This window comes from Phaeodactylum tricornutum, chromosome 1, assembly GCF_000150955.2.
Source record: "Phaeodactylum tricornutum CCAP 1055/1 chromosome 1, whole genome shotgun sequence".
NCBI classification, from domain to species: Eukaryota; Bacillariophyta; class Bacillariophyceae; order Surirellales; family Neidiaceae; genus Phaeodactylum; species Phaeodactylum tricornutum.
In genome coordinates, this window is record NC_011669.1 from 765,925 (window position 1) to 779,721 (window position 13,797).

General features: G+C 47.8%; 8 protein-coding genes across 8 annotated transcripts; 4 read left to right on the forward strand and 4 right to left on the reverse strand.

Moving 5' to 3' along the window:
- Nucleotides 1-58: 58 nt before the first annotated feature.
- PHATRDRAFT_31718 (predicted protein) lies at nucleotides 59-1,493 on the forward strand (the record flags this gene model as incomplete). The annotated part of the gene is made up of 2 exons (XM_002176614.1): nucleotides 59-809; nucleotides 838-1,493. 2 exons carry the CDS (start codon nucleotides 59-61, stop codon nucleotides 1,491-1,493), a joined length of 1,407 nt encoding a protein of 468 aa, XP_002176650.1.
- Nucleotides 1,494-1,633: 140 nt separating this feature from the next.
- Nucleotides 1,634-2,520, reverse strand: PHATRDRAFT_53967 (predicted protein). The gene has a single exon (XM_002177121.1). The coding sequence runs from the start codon at nucleotides 2,447-2,449 to the stop codon at nucleotides 1,706-1,708; it is 744 nt and encodes a 247-aa protein (XP_002177157.1). The 5' UTR covers nucleotides 2,450-2,520; the 3' UTR covers nucleotides 1,634-1,705.
- A 2,071-nt stretch (nucleotides 2,521-4,591) lies between these two features.
- Nucleotides 4,592-4,993, reverse strand: Trx-o (thioredoxin o; the record flags this gene model as incomplete). The annotated part of the gene is made up of 1 exon (XM_002177122.1): nucleotides 4,592-4,993. One exon carries the CDS (start codon nucleotides 4,991-4,993, stop codon nucleotides 4,592-4,594), a length of 402 nt encoding a protein of 133 aa, XP_002177158.1.
- A 340-nt stretch (nucleotides 4,994-5,333) lies between these two features.
- PHATRDRAFT_42680 (predicted protein) lies at nucleotides 5,334-7,270 on the forward strand (the record flags this gene model as incomplete). Its single annotated transcript, XM_002176615.1, has 1 exon — nucleotides 5,334-7,270. Exon 1 carries the CDS (start codon nucleotides 5,411-5,413, stop codon nucleotides 7,268-7,270), a length of 1,860 nt encoding a protein of 619 aa, XP_002176651.1. The 5' UTR covers nucleotides 5,334-5,410.
- Nucleotides 7,271-7,337: 67 nt separating this feature from the next.
- PHATRDRAFT_31722 (predicted protein) lies at nucleotides 7,338-8,063 on the reverse strand (the record flags this gene model as incomplete). The annotated part of the gene is made up of 1 exon (XM_002177123.1): nucleotides 7,338-8,063. One exon carries the CDS (start codon nucleotides 8,061-8,063, stop codon nucleotides 7,338-7,340), a length of 726 nt encoding a protein of 241 aa, XP_002177159.1.
- A 912-nt stretch (nucleotides 8,064-8,975) lies between these two features.
- PHATRDRAFT_9251 (predicted protein) lies at nucleotides 8,976-9,470 on the forward strand (the record flags this gene model as incomplete). Its single annotated transcript, XM_002176616.1, has 1 exon — nucleotides 8,976-9,470. A coding segment is annotated over one exon (495 nt), but the record flags the coding sequence as incomplete, so codon positions are not given.
- Nucleotides 9,471-9,650: 180 nt separating this feature from the next.
- On the reverse strand, nucleotides 9,651-11,356 carry DHLTA_1 (dihydrolipoamide acetyltransferase; the record flags this gene model as incomplete). The annotated part of the gene is made up of 2 exons (XM_002177124.1): nucleotides 11,031-11,356; nucleotides 9,651-10,943 (listed from the first exon to the last, which is right to left on the reverse strand). The coding sequence occupies exons 1-2, from the start codon at nucleotides 11,214-11,216 to the stop codon at nucleotides 9,651-9,653; spliced, it is 1,479 nt and encodes a 492-aa protein (XP_002177160.1). The 5' UTR covers nucleotides 11,217-11,356.
- Nucleotides 11,357-11,783: 427 nt separating this feature from the next.
- Nucleotides 11,784-13,767, forward strand: PHATRDRAFT_31725 (predicted protein; the record flags this gene model as incomplete). The annotated part of the gene is made up of 2 exons (XM_002176617.1): nucleotides 11,784-13,670; nucleotides 13,765-13,767. The coding sequence occupies 2 exons, from the start codon at nucleotides 11,784-11,786 to the stop codon at nucleotides 13,765-13,767; spliced, it is 1,890 nt and encodes a 629-aa protein (XP_002176653.1).
- Nucleotides 13,768-13,797: the final 30 nt, after the last annotated feature.

The following is a 13,797-nucleotide window of genomic DNA, read 5'->3' on the forward strand; positions in this document are numbered from 1 at the left end:
TTCTCAGATCTTCGTCAGAAATCCAGGATGTGTGGCTTTCACTTACGATGATCTTATCATGATGCCCGGTCACATTGGGTTCGGTCTCAACGATATCGACATTTCTTCTCAGTTGACGCGCAACATTAAGTTGCAAGCCCCGTTTGTTTCCAGTCCAATGGATACGGTCACGGAACATACGATGGCCATTCAAATGGCTTTGCAAGGAGGCATAGGAATCATCCACTCGAATATGAGTCCAGAAGAGCAAGCGGATCAAGTGCGCACAGTAAAAAAGTTTAAAAATGGATTCATTACGGATCCGATCTGTTTGTCCCCGGATAATACTGCAGAAGATGTTTTTAAGACCAAGGCCAAACGCGGCTTTTCTTCTTTCCCAATCACGGAAGGCGGGAAGATGGGAGGTAAACTTTTGGGGATTATTTCAAATCGTGACACTTCCTTCATTGAAGATCCGACGGCCAAAATTTCTGTTTTCATGACTCCGCGAGATGCCTTGGTGGTCGCGCAGGACGGTATTTCCTTACAGGAAGCCAATGATGTACTGAAGATTTCCAAAAAAGGCAAACTTCCCGTTGTCAACGAGCAGGATGAATTAGTCGCCTTGATTGCCCGCACGGACTTGCAAAAGCAGCGAGACAACCCCTTGGCGTCCAAAGAGTCGGTTAACAAACAGCTACTAGTTGGAGCATCGATTGGTACACGCCCAGAGGACCGTGATCGCGCCAGACTTTTGGTTGAAGCCGGTGTGGACGTGATTGTGGTCGATTCCAGTCAAGGCGACTCTATCTATCAGCTCGACATTATTCGTCATTTAAAAGAACTAGTACCCTCGAGTGGACGTCATTGGGGGCAACTGCGTCACTCCATCGCAAGCCTATCATTTAATTCAAGCTGGCGCCGACGGACTTCGTGTAGGTATGGGTATTGGCAGCATTTGCACCACCCAAGAAGTGTGCGCTGTCGGCAGAGCGCAGGCAAGTGCAGTATATCATGTTGCCAAATTCGCACGTAAACATGGCATTCCGATTATTGCGGATGGTGGTGTCAAATCAACGGGGCACATCACTAAGGCCTTATGTTTGGGAGCTGGTTGTGTTATGATGGGAAGTATGTTGGCAGGAACCGACGAATCGCCTGGTGAATATTTCTACCAAGACGGTGTTCGCTTGAAACGCTATCGGGGAATGGGAAGCTTAGAAGCTATGAATAAGGGTAGTGAGAAGCGCTATGTTTGGGATGACACGACGACTGCCGTTAAGGTCGCGCAAGGTGTGAGTGGAGCTGTTCAGGATAAGGGCACACTTCGTCGATACGTCCCCTATCTCATGCAAGGTGTTCGTCACGGTCTTCAAGATGCTGGTTGCAAGAGCGTCAAAGAGGCGCAAGAAAGGCTTTATTCAGACAAGTTGCGATTTGAAATCCGTTCGCCGGCTGCTCAAGCAGAGGGTGGCGTCCATGGCCTCCACAGCTTCCAGAAGCGACTTTATTAATCCCGTCAATCTAGACCTCTTCCGCAGTGCACTTGTTGAGCAGATCAGTTAGCTTTCCTATAGATCTTCATTATTTCACAACCAACCTAGACTGTTTCAACAAAGTTGGTGTTCTGAAAGCTGAAAATGACGTATTTCGCTTCTAAAATAGCTATTGTTTTTACATTAGGAATCTGTGAGGATTGAAGGACTTGGATAAGGGGTTTTTTCTCTTAAACTTGCTGCACCGCACGGCGCTCCAATGCGTCCCGGAATTGCTTCCATCGGAGTACAGGGGCCAACGAAGGATCAAGCTTCACAGCCTTGCAGACAATATCCAAACTCTTCAAGGAGTGACCTTGCTTCATTTCAAAAAGAGCGTAAGCTTGCAAAACTTTGGCTGAACAGGCACACTCCTCATCCTTGGCACTTTCCAGAACGGCGATACGAAAAAAGTTGAGAAAAACTGATCTTGTTTGCTTGATATCCCCTAGACGCTGCAACAGAAGCGCCAGCAGAAGGGTCGTCACGGCCAACTTCGCGTGGTCGCAGTGTTCATCATCAGCCGAAAGCTCGTCTATTACACGACGGTAGATCGTTTCCGCATGGCCAGGCTTGCCATCCTTAATCTTACGGAGAGCAAAGTAGTGCTTTTTGGCGAGTAGCATAAAATCGTCTTGGTAGTCGGCCGAGTTGAAGTTTTTAGCTTGACCTAAGGTCCGTCTGCGTTCTTCTCGCATAACCTTGGTGTAGTAATGGAGACTCTGATCAATCCACTGTTTCCGTCTTTCTTCCGCCAAAATACGATGCACGGACACTTCCTCTCCAGCAGCGTTTGAGTTCCGAGGGGCCCTGGGTGAAAAGTTCGGCTTCGTCGTGACAGGCGACTTTGGCGAATACGAAGTGACATCAAACATGAGACCGCATAAGGTGACAACGTACAAAAAGATGGAGGCAGTAGATGAGCGTGATTTCATTGTGACAATGCTAGGTGTTCTTCAGTGCTCGCTTTTGCGAAACAGTGTCACGACAGCTGAAATTCTGGTCAAATGCAGTTTTATGAGAAACCTTTTCTGTGAGTGAAGGAAATTCCACCAAATCGACCCGAAGGGCAACCTCTGTTCCGACTTCCGACACCTGCCGACACAGCTCGCAATAGCCTGCTGGCATCGTTTCTGCTGGCGGGCTTTCATTTGTTCTCATCGCATTGGCCACTTTATATCGTAGCGACATGCTCGAAGCTCGCATATTTTTTCGGCGCGTGCCTGGAGCACAGTTGGCGCGTGGTGGCCACACTTCACAAAGGTCATTTGGGTCATGGCAATGATGGGAGTTGCTTGAAAGCAGGAATAAACGCGATCACAATAACGGTTGAAACCCAGCGGTGATAAAAAATCAACGAGATGTTAAAGTATAACCACATAATGCTACAATTTGATCCTAGATAACAAACAAAATTGCATACTGTTAGCTATTAGAGTAATTTGCTGCTGTACCAGGAATGTTCAACTGGTGTCAGCTTGGGCGATACCCATACATTGTGACAGCTGCTTGACTGTCAGGGGCGTGCCGCAAAGCCTTGAATGTGAGTCCCGAAAAAAAACGACCAGTCATCAAGTATTTAAAGGATCTCGGTTGTAATTATGATCGTATCCGGCTGGCGTTTCTAATATCCGTTGAGAATTTTGCAGAAAAAAATTAGAGTCGTTTTCGTGGATTCTTCAATGCCAACTATTTCTACCACAATACCACTTGGATGGAATGCCATGTTACCAACGGTATTGGTATTTGAAGTGTAGAACAACTCTCGGTTGAGAGTATTAATGTTCAAAGCTCAAGGAGAGCGAACAAAATCAGAAACGCATTTGCCTCAACAAACGAGGTAAAACCGGCTAAATGTTTGCTAGAATTCTAACCCTTAACCCTATTTTGCATTTTAACATCAAAATCCGACTTTAACTGTAAAATGAAAGTGTACAATGCAGTTTTATACTAGTATTAGAAACACTGGTATCGTTTTGAAGCTGCGAATGAGACGAATCCACGTGTGGGGTTAGTTTTATGTCTGACTTTGGTTTGGTGCGTCTCGTAGCAAATGTACATGAATTTTTGGAATTTGTATTAACTGTAAGTTCCGTCCCTTATAAAGTTCCGTCCTTTACGGTATCTATGCGACTGGAGGATCCTGTATTGAAGAACACAAAACGACGATGGAGATCACAGTTGAGGAAAACGATCTATATTGTACTCTTGGATATTCGTAGGGACTGTGGGGCTGTGATTCGTTGTGTGTGGGACGGAAGCGACTTGGCTTTTAGCAGTAGGCGATTGAACTTCTGGTGAGACGTTGTCCTTACCAGGAGTTGGATCAACATCCTGCCCAAGCCTAGACAATCTATGCATTTGGCTATGTCAAAGATCAATAGCTAGTATATTGGCTACATGGTTCTATGTTCGTGTATTCTGTTTCCAATACAAAGATGTTTTATTTTGGAATCTATTAATTAGTCTCACAACCTTTTTAACGCACAAACAAAAACTTGTGGAGCCTCTACAAGGCTTTCCCCGGAAGAACTACTTTTTGTCGTATTCTACAAATACTCTCATAAGCAAGTAGTACTTTAACAGAGACACATCGCTGTCTTCAACAAACAAAATCAAGGATCATGTAGGTATGCCAATGCTGGAATCAAGCAATTGAAATGATTCTTCATTGTTCCAGATTTTCGGTCTACATTTGTGCAACGCCATTATGTATAAATTTCGAAAGGTTGAGATAAATGGAACCGAAAACCCTAGACATATTGGATGCATTGCTTTTTGTGATCATCTTTGCCAACAGCTCTTTGAGAGAAAGTGAACATGTATTGCACTTCCGACAACTTTGTATGCTTGCTGCGAAGTGCGAACGTCAGCGGCCAACGAATTGCAGGCCACACATCGATTCCCTCCATCAATATATTAAAGATTGTTAAACTCTCTACATTCCTTTATAGAAAGGTTAAGGCGGCTGCGGAGAACAACGATGATTGCATTGTATTCCAGACTACAATCAATGCAAAAACGCAAGAGATTCCTTCTCCAGTCCATTCGTCCGTTTCCCATTTGCGTTTCGAAACCTATCGACTTTTTAAAGCCTCAACCATGGATGTGAGTTGATTGGGATCGGCTCCAGAAAAACGTGCCACTATCTCTTCGCCATCAAAGGCAATAAAGGTTGGCACATTCGAGATTTCGTATTCTACCGCTGCGTCCGCATTGTCGTCGACGTCAATCTTCCCAAAGGCTACACCGTCGTATTTAGTAGACATTTCTTCGTAAATTGGTTTGATTTGCTTGCATGGAGGACACCAGACAGCCGTGAAGTAACAGACCGTTTTGGAGTTGATGGTTTTGAATTTTTCCACAGCTTCCTGGTCGCTCAACGTGATCACCGACATTGAGCGACGCGTGACACCAGTCAATGCGGTTACGCGTCTAAAGGAAGGCCGGAGAGCAATCATTGCGATAGTCGTTGACATGTGAGTGAGGAATGTAACTGTAAATGCGTTTGTTATACGGAGGTCAAGGAGGACAACACAACTTTCGCCGTGGTTGGTGTGTAGGAATTCGGAATTAACTGTCAGATGCTCTATACATAAATGTTAGTTTCGCTACCCCAATTTATTTACATACCCTACCCTACTCTTGCATTGACCAATCAACACATTTTGTACATCATCTATAATTGGCGCATAACGTCTCAATTACTGTCGCCAGGAGAAATTCAAATTCGCGCCCGGCTTTTGCCGCTCTCGTATCGAGGTGGTTCCAAAGCTGCGTGTCGTTTCCTACCGGGAAGGCTGTGCATTAGTGTAAGGTCATGCACATCGGTGATAAACCTTCCTCTTGCCTCCACTCCGGCTCCTTTGCCATAGCTATTTGACTCTCTGTGTACCATGGTATCTTCCCCTGCATCTACGGGTCGCCGCCGACATTCCTTTTCACTCGGTGTGCCCCCACTTCCTTCTCGTGACTCCGCTGCGCAACCGACAAAGGTATCGGGGTCGGAAGCAGCGCCGAAGATGCCTGCTTCTTTGCCGGTGTCTCTTCGAACTCGAAGCTTATCGAACGCGAGTCTACCCTTGGACTGTGCGGATGCCAACAAGAATCGTATGGGAGATTCTAAGCCACCTCTCAAACCCGCTCCTTCGTCCGTACAAAACCGGTCCATGGAACGTCAAAACAGCTTACCTTCGTTTGCTTCCACAATCCTAGAGCCTAGAGACACGCCCAAAGAAGAGGAAAGCAATGGAAATTTTCTCAACGAACGTGAGCTGCATGACAAGCATTTTTTGCACGGAATTCAACTTGATAGAGTTAACGTCTTTTCCATTCCCGACCCTCCCTCACCGGTGGATCATGGAGTGAATCGCCGCCGACAATCTTCGGCTCTGATTAGACCACTAAGGGATGTCGGTAACGACTCGGAGAATGGCTCGTCTCCGTCTCGAGGGCCAATAGCTGCTACGAAGACGACGAAACGATCTCGAAACAGTCTTTGCCACGTTCCATCTCCGGCTCTTCCTCCCTCACCCCCAGAAGTCGCTCCCGGTACTGGGGATACACCATCACCAACATCAGATCCCACTGACGAAACGGTGTCTAAAATCGACGTTTATTTGGATACATCAGTTTCGGTTGTGAAACGCCGCAAAAAACGCTACAGCATGGTGCTTCCGAGCGATGCGGCAGCACAAGAGGATACAACTTCTGCCTACTTTCAAACGTTTTTGCCCGCTCCCGAGCCTACCGACACTCCGGCCTTCAAGAAACTGGTCGTAGATTCTACGTATTCTTCCAGCAATTTCACCCCTAGTAACAAGCCGGTGAAGGACGAGCTTGCTATTCTACGCAACTATGTGCGGTCGTACACGAATTTACCTCAAGAAGACCGTGAGCAATCTGTTGAAGCTCGTCGAATTGAGGAATTGTTTGGGTATATTCTTTCCCCGCCACTCCCAGATAGTATCGATCCAGCCTCCATCCCCACGAATACCCAAGGCTCCAAAATGGAAGTTCTGATGCAGCTAGGACCCGAACTCAAGCGAATTGATGAAGTCAAATTGAATGAAATTCAGACAGTGCAAAACATCACCGAATGCAGTGTGGAAAAAGCTCACGGCAAGTACCGCTATATTCATGATCCTACGTCCCGCCGTGTGTCAGCGCAAGAATACGAACAGCGTTACATGCTGATGCTAACGGAAATAAATAGGATCAGGTCTCAGGACTGGAAGGAATATTTTGACCAGATCGAGTCGAGTTCCTTCGGAACACTGATTCGGTCTCCCATGACCGGGGACCGCTCGCACGAATTGACAGCCATGAAGAATCTAGCTTCCGTTATGGACAGTGCAATAAAAGCTAACGAGAACGCAGAAGAAAACGAATGCGACGATTTGGATGAGAATGAGGGAATGGATCTTGAAGAAACCAGTGAAGAGCTCCTTACCAAAATGGATCAAGCCGTCTCTATGGAAAATGAGAGATTTGGGACCGCTCCGGTAGAGAAAGAGATCGAAATACAGCAAACCCACACCAGTCCTAACAACGATTGCGAAACAAGTTTTCAGGCTCTGACTCCCGTGGTCCAGAATGGTCAAGTGTTGCTTCCTTTGCCGTCGCGAGACGATGTCTCATCCGATCCAGAAGAAGCAGCTGCGGAAGAGCGCTTGTGGCTAGCATTCGATGCAGCTCTAGAAAAGTATTCGGCCGAGATCCTAGCCATTCGAGCCCGACATGGGAAATTGTCTTGATCCTTCTTTACGGTTAGTACTAAAAAAATACACCAGACCCGTTGCCAATTTGTTTCTGCTTGTATAATTATATGCCGTCGCTCTCCATGCCTTCTCCTTTCAACTCAGCAATAATTCTCTCGTACTTGGCTGTTAGCCTCGCCTCTGCCATTTCCACAGCAAAAGCCTTGTCTCGCTGGGCTTTGACGACGTAATCGGACAGTAATTTGTGGTACGCGCGCACCTTTTCTGCAAGTTCCGTCTGGTACAAGCTCTCGTCCCATGGTGGTACCGACGACCCTGATGATGCGTGGCGAGTAGGTGCCGACGGACTGCTACGCTCGTATTCTGCCAACTTGGCCCTTAGCATTTGAATTTCGCTTTGATATCGTTTTTCCATCTCTTGTACAGCACGAGCCCTTCTTTTCTGGGCGTCGGCCAAAGCCTTCGATGTATCTGGGACGCTAGAAGTGAAAAGAATACTGTCAGTCTGCATATCCTCAAGTTCAGATTTTAGCTCGGCAATTTCTCTCTTGTACTTGTCCTCGGTTGCCTGTACGGCGCGAGCGCGTTCTTCCTTGGCAATTTGCATAAACTGAGCAATTTCGTCGGATTGGGCGAATCTTCGGGTTGCCTCGGCGTTTTTCCGATGAGTTCGATTTTCCATTTGCTGTAAGCGATTCAGGGGAATGGTGACGTGGACAAAAGAATTTGAGATAGTCCATAACGTTTGTGTTATCAGTAATTTCATCATTCGGGTAGGCCTTGGCCTCTTTCTGCCCAGCACGGTCTTTTGGTACTCATTGTTGTACATGTTGGTTGGTGTCTATTTTTCCTCTAAGATTCATACGATGGTCGACTGGTAAGATAGCTGGGTTGATTACTGCGCATGCTCTGTCTCTTCTTCGAGGTTCATTTACTGTTGCTCTGACTCACCGTTGTCTTGTCGACCATCGTCGCCGACTTTCCAAGCCAAGGTCCTCTGACCTTGTTGCCTTTCGATTGGTTTTTGCCGATCTGGTACTTCCTATCTTCGATATATACATCTCGATTACTCAAGTAGTTAAATTATATTATATGCTACGAGGCTGAAGAATGTACTCATTATTTACATTCATAGCCATCATGTCCCTGCGATACATATCGTACCATCTAGAAATTTGGAATAATGTCTGTCTCGCGCCTCTTGGATGCCGCTTTCGTCGTATTTCCCAAACTAACAGTAAACGCAAACAGAATAAGTTGGTCGTTCGCTTGCTCCTTTCTCATGATCACCATTGTTTTTGACGAAAGGCCGTCCATTATGCCCTAGAGCGAAAGTCTACCATAAATATAACATTGATGCCCAGTGCTCCAAAGTAAGAGTTAAATCTAACAATCGACGGGTACAGGTCGAGGACGAGATCCTTGCTTTCTGAAGGTGTAGGTATTCCCCCCTGAAATGGGGTGGTTTGGATGGGGCCAGAACGAAAAAGGCTCATCATGGACGGAGTCGGTACAAAGCAAGCTTTCGGAGTACGGAATAGTATGTGCGGTGCCGGACGATATATTTCCAGAAAATTTGCAGCAGATTCCTTGGAATACGGAGCATTCCGTTCTCCTCGCGGTAGCGAGTATGGTTTCTTTGGCAATCGGAGTGAGAGTGGGACGCTCAAGTCTCGGGTTTCGACGCAAAACGGCGGTACACGACATCTCGAACATTGGACCAGAGAGCCCGTGGTTGAAAGGACGAGTCGTGTCCGTGAATGATGGTGATACGTTTCGATTTTATCACACTCCTACGCCGTTTCATTCGTCCAAACCGGGACAAGATGAAAAGATATCGGACGTCGCGCTGCCGATTCGAATTTGTACTATTGATACACCAGAAACGGCAAAATTTGGCAAACCATCCCAGCCGTTTGGAATTGAAGCTAAAGACTTTTTGTCAAAGCTGATTCTCGATCGAAAAGTGAACGTCCAATTGCTAATGAAAGACCAGTACGGTCGTGCGGTGGCTCAGGTCCAAGCGGGACGGTTCTGGAAGCGCAATGTAGATGAGCAGATGCTGCGAAAGGGACTAGCCGAAGTGTACCTCGGTAGTGGTGCCGTCTATGGAACAAAAGGAAAAGATTTCTATTTAGCCTTACAGGAAAAAGCAACGCGTAAAAAGCTCGGCATCTGGTCCGACCCTAAAAGAGAGAGCGCCGCGGAGTTCAAAGCTCGGATGAAAGCAGAATAAATGGCAGTGGTCATATAACAAGGACCAGTTGCAAAAGTTTATCGCAAACTTACGATTGTGCATTTCTAGTCAGACGATTGACTGAAAAAAAGACAATAATCACTGCGCGATATTTGTATTTGGACGTATCAGGACTGATTTTAAGCTTGATTAGTTTAGACGTCACGACAAGCATTTACATCAGAGTAAGAGTGTGGTTGGATTTTGAACGTGTGACTTGAAGGCCTGTAGCCATTGCGCTCCAACGGCTCCATCGACCACTCTATGATCACAGCTGAGTGTCGCTGTAAACATGACACTTTCCTTGTAAATATCTTCCGCATCGGGGTCGTCGTTAGGAACAATTCGTGTTTCCAAAGCACCAATCGCCAGGGCGCAGGCTTGAGGTTCCCGAATAATCGGGGCACAAGACTTTACGCCGTACATACCAAGGTTCATAACCGTGAACGTTCCGAGGCCACCAATAGGCGCATCGTCATCCTCTTCCAAGGCTTTTACCGCAGAACCGAGTTCTTCCGAAATCGCTTTGAGACCTTTACTGGAGCAATTTTGAATAACGGGAGTCACGAGCGAATCACCACTACCCACAACAACATTAATATCTACCGAATCGTACACACGCACGACACTGTCCATCCAGGAAGCATTTGCGGAGGGTACCGCCTTCATGGAAAGCGCTGCGGCTTTAAGCAAGAGCTCGTATACTCCGAGCGCGGCACTCTCATCCAAGGTGGCGTTCAAAGTCGACCGAATTTTCAAGAGCTCGTCGACCGCAATATCTACAGTTAGATAGTAGTGCGGCACGTTGCGTTTCGCTTGAGCCAAACGTGCGGCAACTTCTCTGGCCGATTCGGACAAGGGATAATCCGTGTATCCCGATCCGGAAACAGGCTGCGCCGGGGAGCTTTTCATGGCCGCCTGAGCGGGTGCCGGCGTGTCGACTGTATCAGCATCTTCCACGGCACCCGGGGTGTACTCTTTCACGTCCGCCGCAATAATTCGCCCATTTGGCCCGGTGCCTGGGATCTTGGAAATATTGTAGCCCATTTCCTTCGCCAGCATATGGGCCAGAGGAGACGCCACGATACGATCACCCGTATCTGGTGACGTGGCGGACGTCGTCCCATCCGGAGTACCCTTGTTCTCGGCCGGTGAAGATTTCGGAGAGGGGGGTGATGCGGTTGGGGTCGGGGCAGCATCCGCTACTGGTGGTGATGACTCTGTTCCTGAGTCGAGTGTGTAGTCGGCAAAGGCCCCAAGATGGGCTTCGTCTTCGATGGTGATCATAATGGGATCGCCGCACTTGATTTCGTCGGGCCCGGCTTGTGCCAGAATCTTTGCCAACACTCCATCGTCCTGTGCTTCAAAGTCTACGGTTGCCTTGTCCGTTTCTACACTGCAGAAAATATCACCAGCAATGAAGGACTCGCCTTCTTTGAGATTCCAAGCGGCGATGGATCCGGATTCCATCGTCTAGAAGAGAAAAGAATACTTGTCGAAATGAGCAACCGAAAATACACAAAAAGAAACCCTTCTTTCACTGATGGGACGATGTCTTACCGGTGAGAGACTTGGTAGACCTACTAACTCATGAGGTGGATAACTCGAGAAGAAGCGCACTGGATAGCCTCCCAAAAGCTCCAGCGAAGGCGCTCTACCGGTAGATCTTCCCACCGAATTCGACCAAGCTGCCGGACGTTTGCTCGCCAACAGCCAAGTACGTTGGCAGAGCGTTCGGGAAGCCATTGATTGTACTGTGTACTTTTGCTGTACTAGTGGTCGATAGTCGGCAAAGTCCAATAGCCAAATCTTGGTTGCGCCAATGAATCCGTCTCGTTCTTCCCCAAAACCACACAAACTGCTCGGACTGTGTGGAATAAAATTTGGGAACCAAAAGTGTATCGCTCGCCGTCGGCTCTTCCCCGCCGGTGGGTGTTCGTTCCCTTCGGAAGCTTGGATCGCGTCGGAAGGTTTTTCGTACCGGAATGCTTCCGTCGTGGTCTTATTCGCTGTCCGGATGGATCAGGCCAGAAATTACGATTTTGGATTGGGTGAGCCTTGTCGTCGTCTTCACAGATACCAAATGAATTACGCACTTTTTGGTATGTGTGTATCTCACTGGACAGACAGACACCGAAGTGACAGCAATCGTCTGGACAGCTTCCGTTTCCAGAGCCGAAATCCCCACCAACCAGCTCTGGGTAGTGTGAGGGACCTTTTTCTCCATGGGAAAGCCGCGTCTTCGCTTCTCCTAGAAACCGTTCTTCCTTGCAACTCGGACGACGCCCATCTCGGAATTTGTACACTGTCAAGATGGTTCCTTCTAGCACGAAGGCAGACAATAACGATGTTTCGACTACGGCAATATCTACGCATGTATCCGTAGCGGTGGAACAAAAAGGGGAAGCAAAGTACCGTGCTTTAGTGATTGATTCCGGTCCGATCATTCGTCTCGCTGGCCTGACGACTCTGTGGCGTCGGGCGGATTCTTTCTATACGGTGCCGGCCGTACTGCAAGAAATCCGAGACGCCAAAGCTCGTCAGCACTTGAATACTCTGCCGTTCGAGCTGAAAACACGTGAACCGAGCGCGGAAGCAATCCAGGCCGTCGTGGAGTTTTCTCGTCAGACGGGCGATTATCCCAGCTTATCGTCGGTGGATTTGCAAGTGCTCGCGCTGTTGTACGACCTCGAAAAGGAAGGATGTGCAGATATGAGTCACGTGGGGAAAACTCCCAAGCGGACGGTAGGAGTTGGAAAGATTCAAATATTGGCAAACGATGCCGAAGGTAGCATTACGGCAGCCCGCCTCGAGCCGCAGGTTGATCATTGTGGAATGGACGACTACTCGCAGCAGGAAGCCAAAGACCAATCCATACACGACGATGGAGAAAGTACGGTGGACGAGTATGATGATGAAAGTGTGACATCTGAAGACTTAGAACTGGAAAATGTGTCACAAACAAATGATCTGGTAGTGCCTGCGAGCGCAAAGCCCCCCAAAACGTGGGCGGCCCTTGTCAATCCAATTGCCGCGTCGAAGGAATTACCAAAGAATGACAGTATTGCCAAACCCGTCTTTGATCAGGCTCTACACATCCCTTTTGGTCGGATGAGCCTACGCTCGGTGGCCGCAAATAACAACAAGGAGGAGAATGGACAGTTTAGCGATGCAGATAGCGACCGTGGCTTTTCGTCGGAGGACGAGGAAAGCGACGATGACTTTGACTCCAATCAGGAAATTAGTGACGAGGAATGCGATGTATATATATTGGATCCGGAGGAAGTGGAGCGAAAGAATAAGACGTTCGATACTACAGTGCAAGACGAGCACTTGTCAGACTTTCCAAGTCTCGCTGCCTCAATCCGTGTTCCATACGAAGAAGCAAATGATGATGAAAGAGATGCACAAAGGCAAATTGTGGAAGACCGACGGAAGCAAAAGTCACTACAGCCCGTTTCAAATTCCGGGAAGCTTTACAACTCATTTCGAAAATATACGAATTTGATGAAACCCAAGGCTGCCATCAAGAAGAATACCCCAAAGGTGACATCAACAGTGTCAACACCCGGCGAGAAGTACGACGAACTTCGTACTCAATCCACAATCGATAATACCCAGTCACGAATTATTGGCGGCACGGCGTTTGCTGGCCAGGACGCCGATTTTGTCGACGACGGAGAAGGCTGGATCACTTCTACAAAGGAAATAAAAACCTTACGTGCAGCTGGGAGTTTGGATCCAATGAAGAACTTAGGCAAGAGTGGTGAGCTGGTAACTACTGCCATGGGGCCATCGGTCGGACAACGCGCGGCTTGTACCACAACTGACTTTGCTATGCAAAATGTAATTTTGCAAATGAATTTGGAGCTTTTATCTGTGGACGGTATCAAAGTTCGGAAATTGAAGTCATGGGTGACTCGCTGTGGAGCCTGCTACAAAGTCTACACTAGTCATGAGAGTTCTGGTCCACTGGGAAAGCGACTGTTTTGTGAGCGATGCGGCAGTGATATGATCCAACGGATTGCTGCCAGTGTCGATGGCAAAACAGGACGCCTGCGGCTCCACTTGTCGAAGCGGTATCGTCACAACTTACGCGGAACCAAGTATTCGTTGCCGAAATCGGGGTCAGGCAACCGGTTCCAGGGAGATCTTTTGCTTCGTGAAGATCAACTTTTGATGGGAGCATGGAACCAAAAGGTAAAGATGCGCGGTGGTGGTAAATCCAGGTCAGACGCACAGTCAATGTTTGGTCGAGACATAGCATCGAACGTTGGCTGCCACACGAGCGCAGTAAGCGGAGAAGATATTCGAGTAGGGTTTGGAC

Coding starts and splice junctions, on each gene's coding strand:
- PHATRDRAFT_53967 (XM_002177121.1), bottom strand. CDS start 2,449: ATGAAATCACGCTCATCTACTGCCTCCATCTTTTTGTACGTTGTCACC.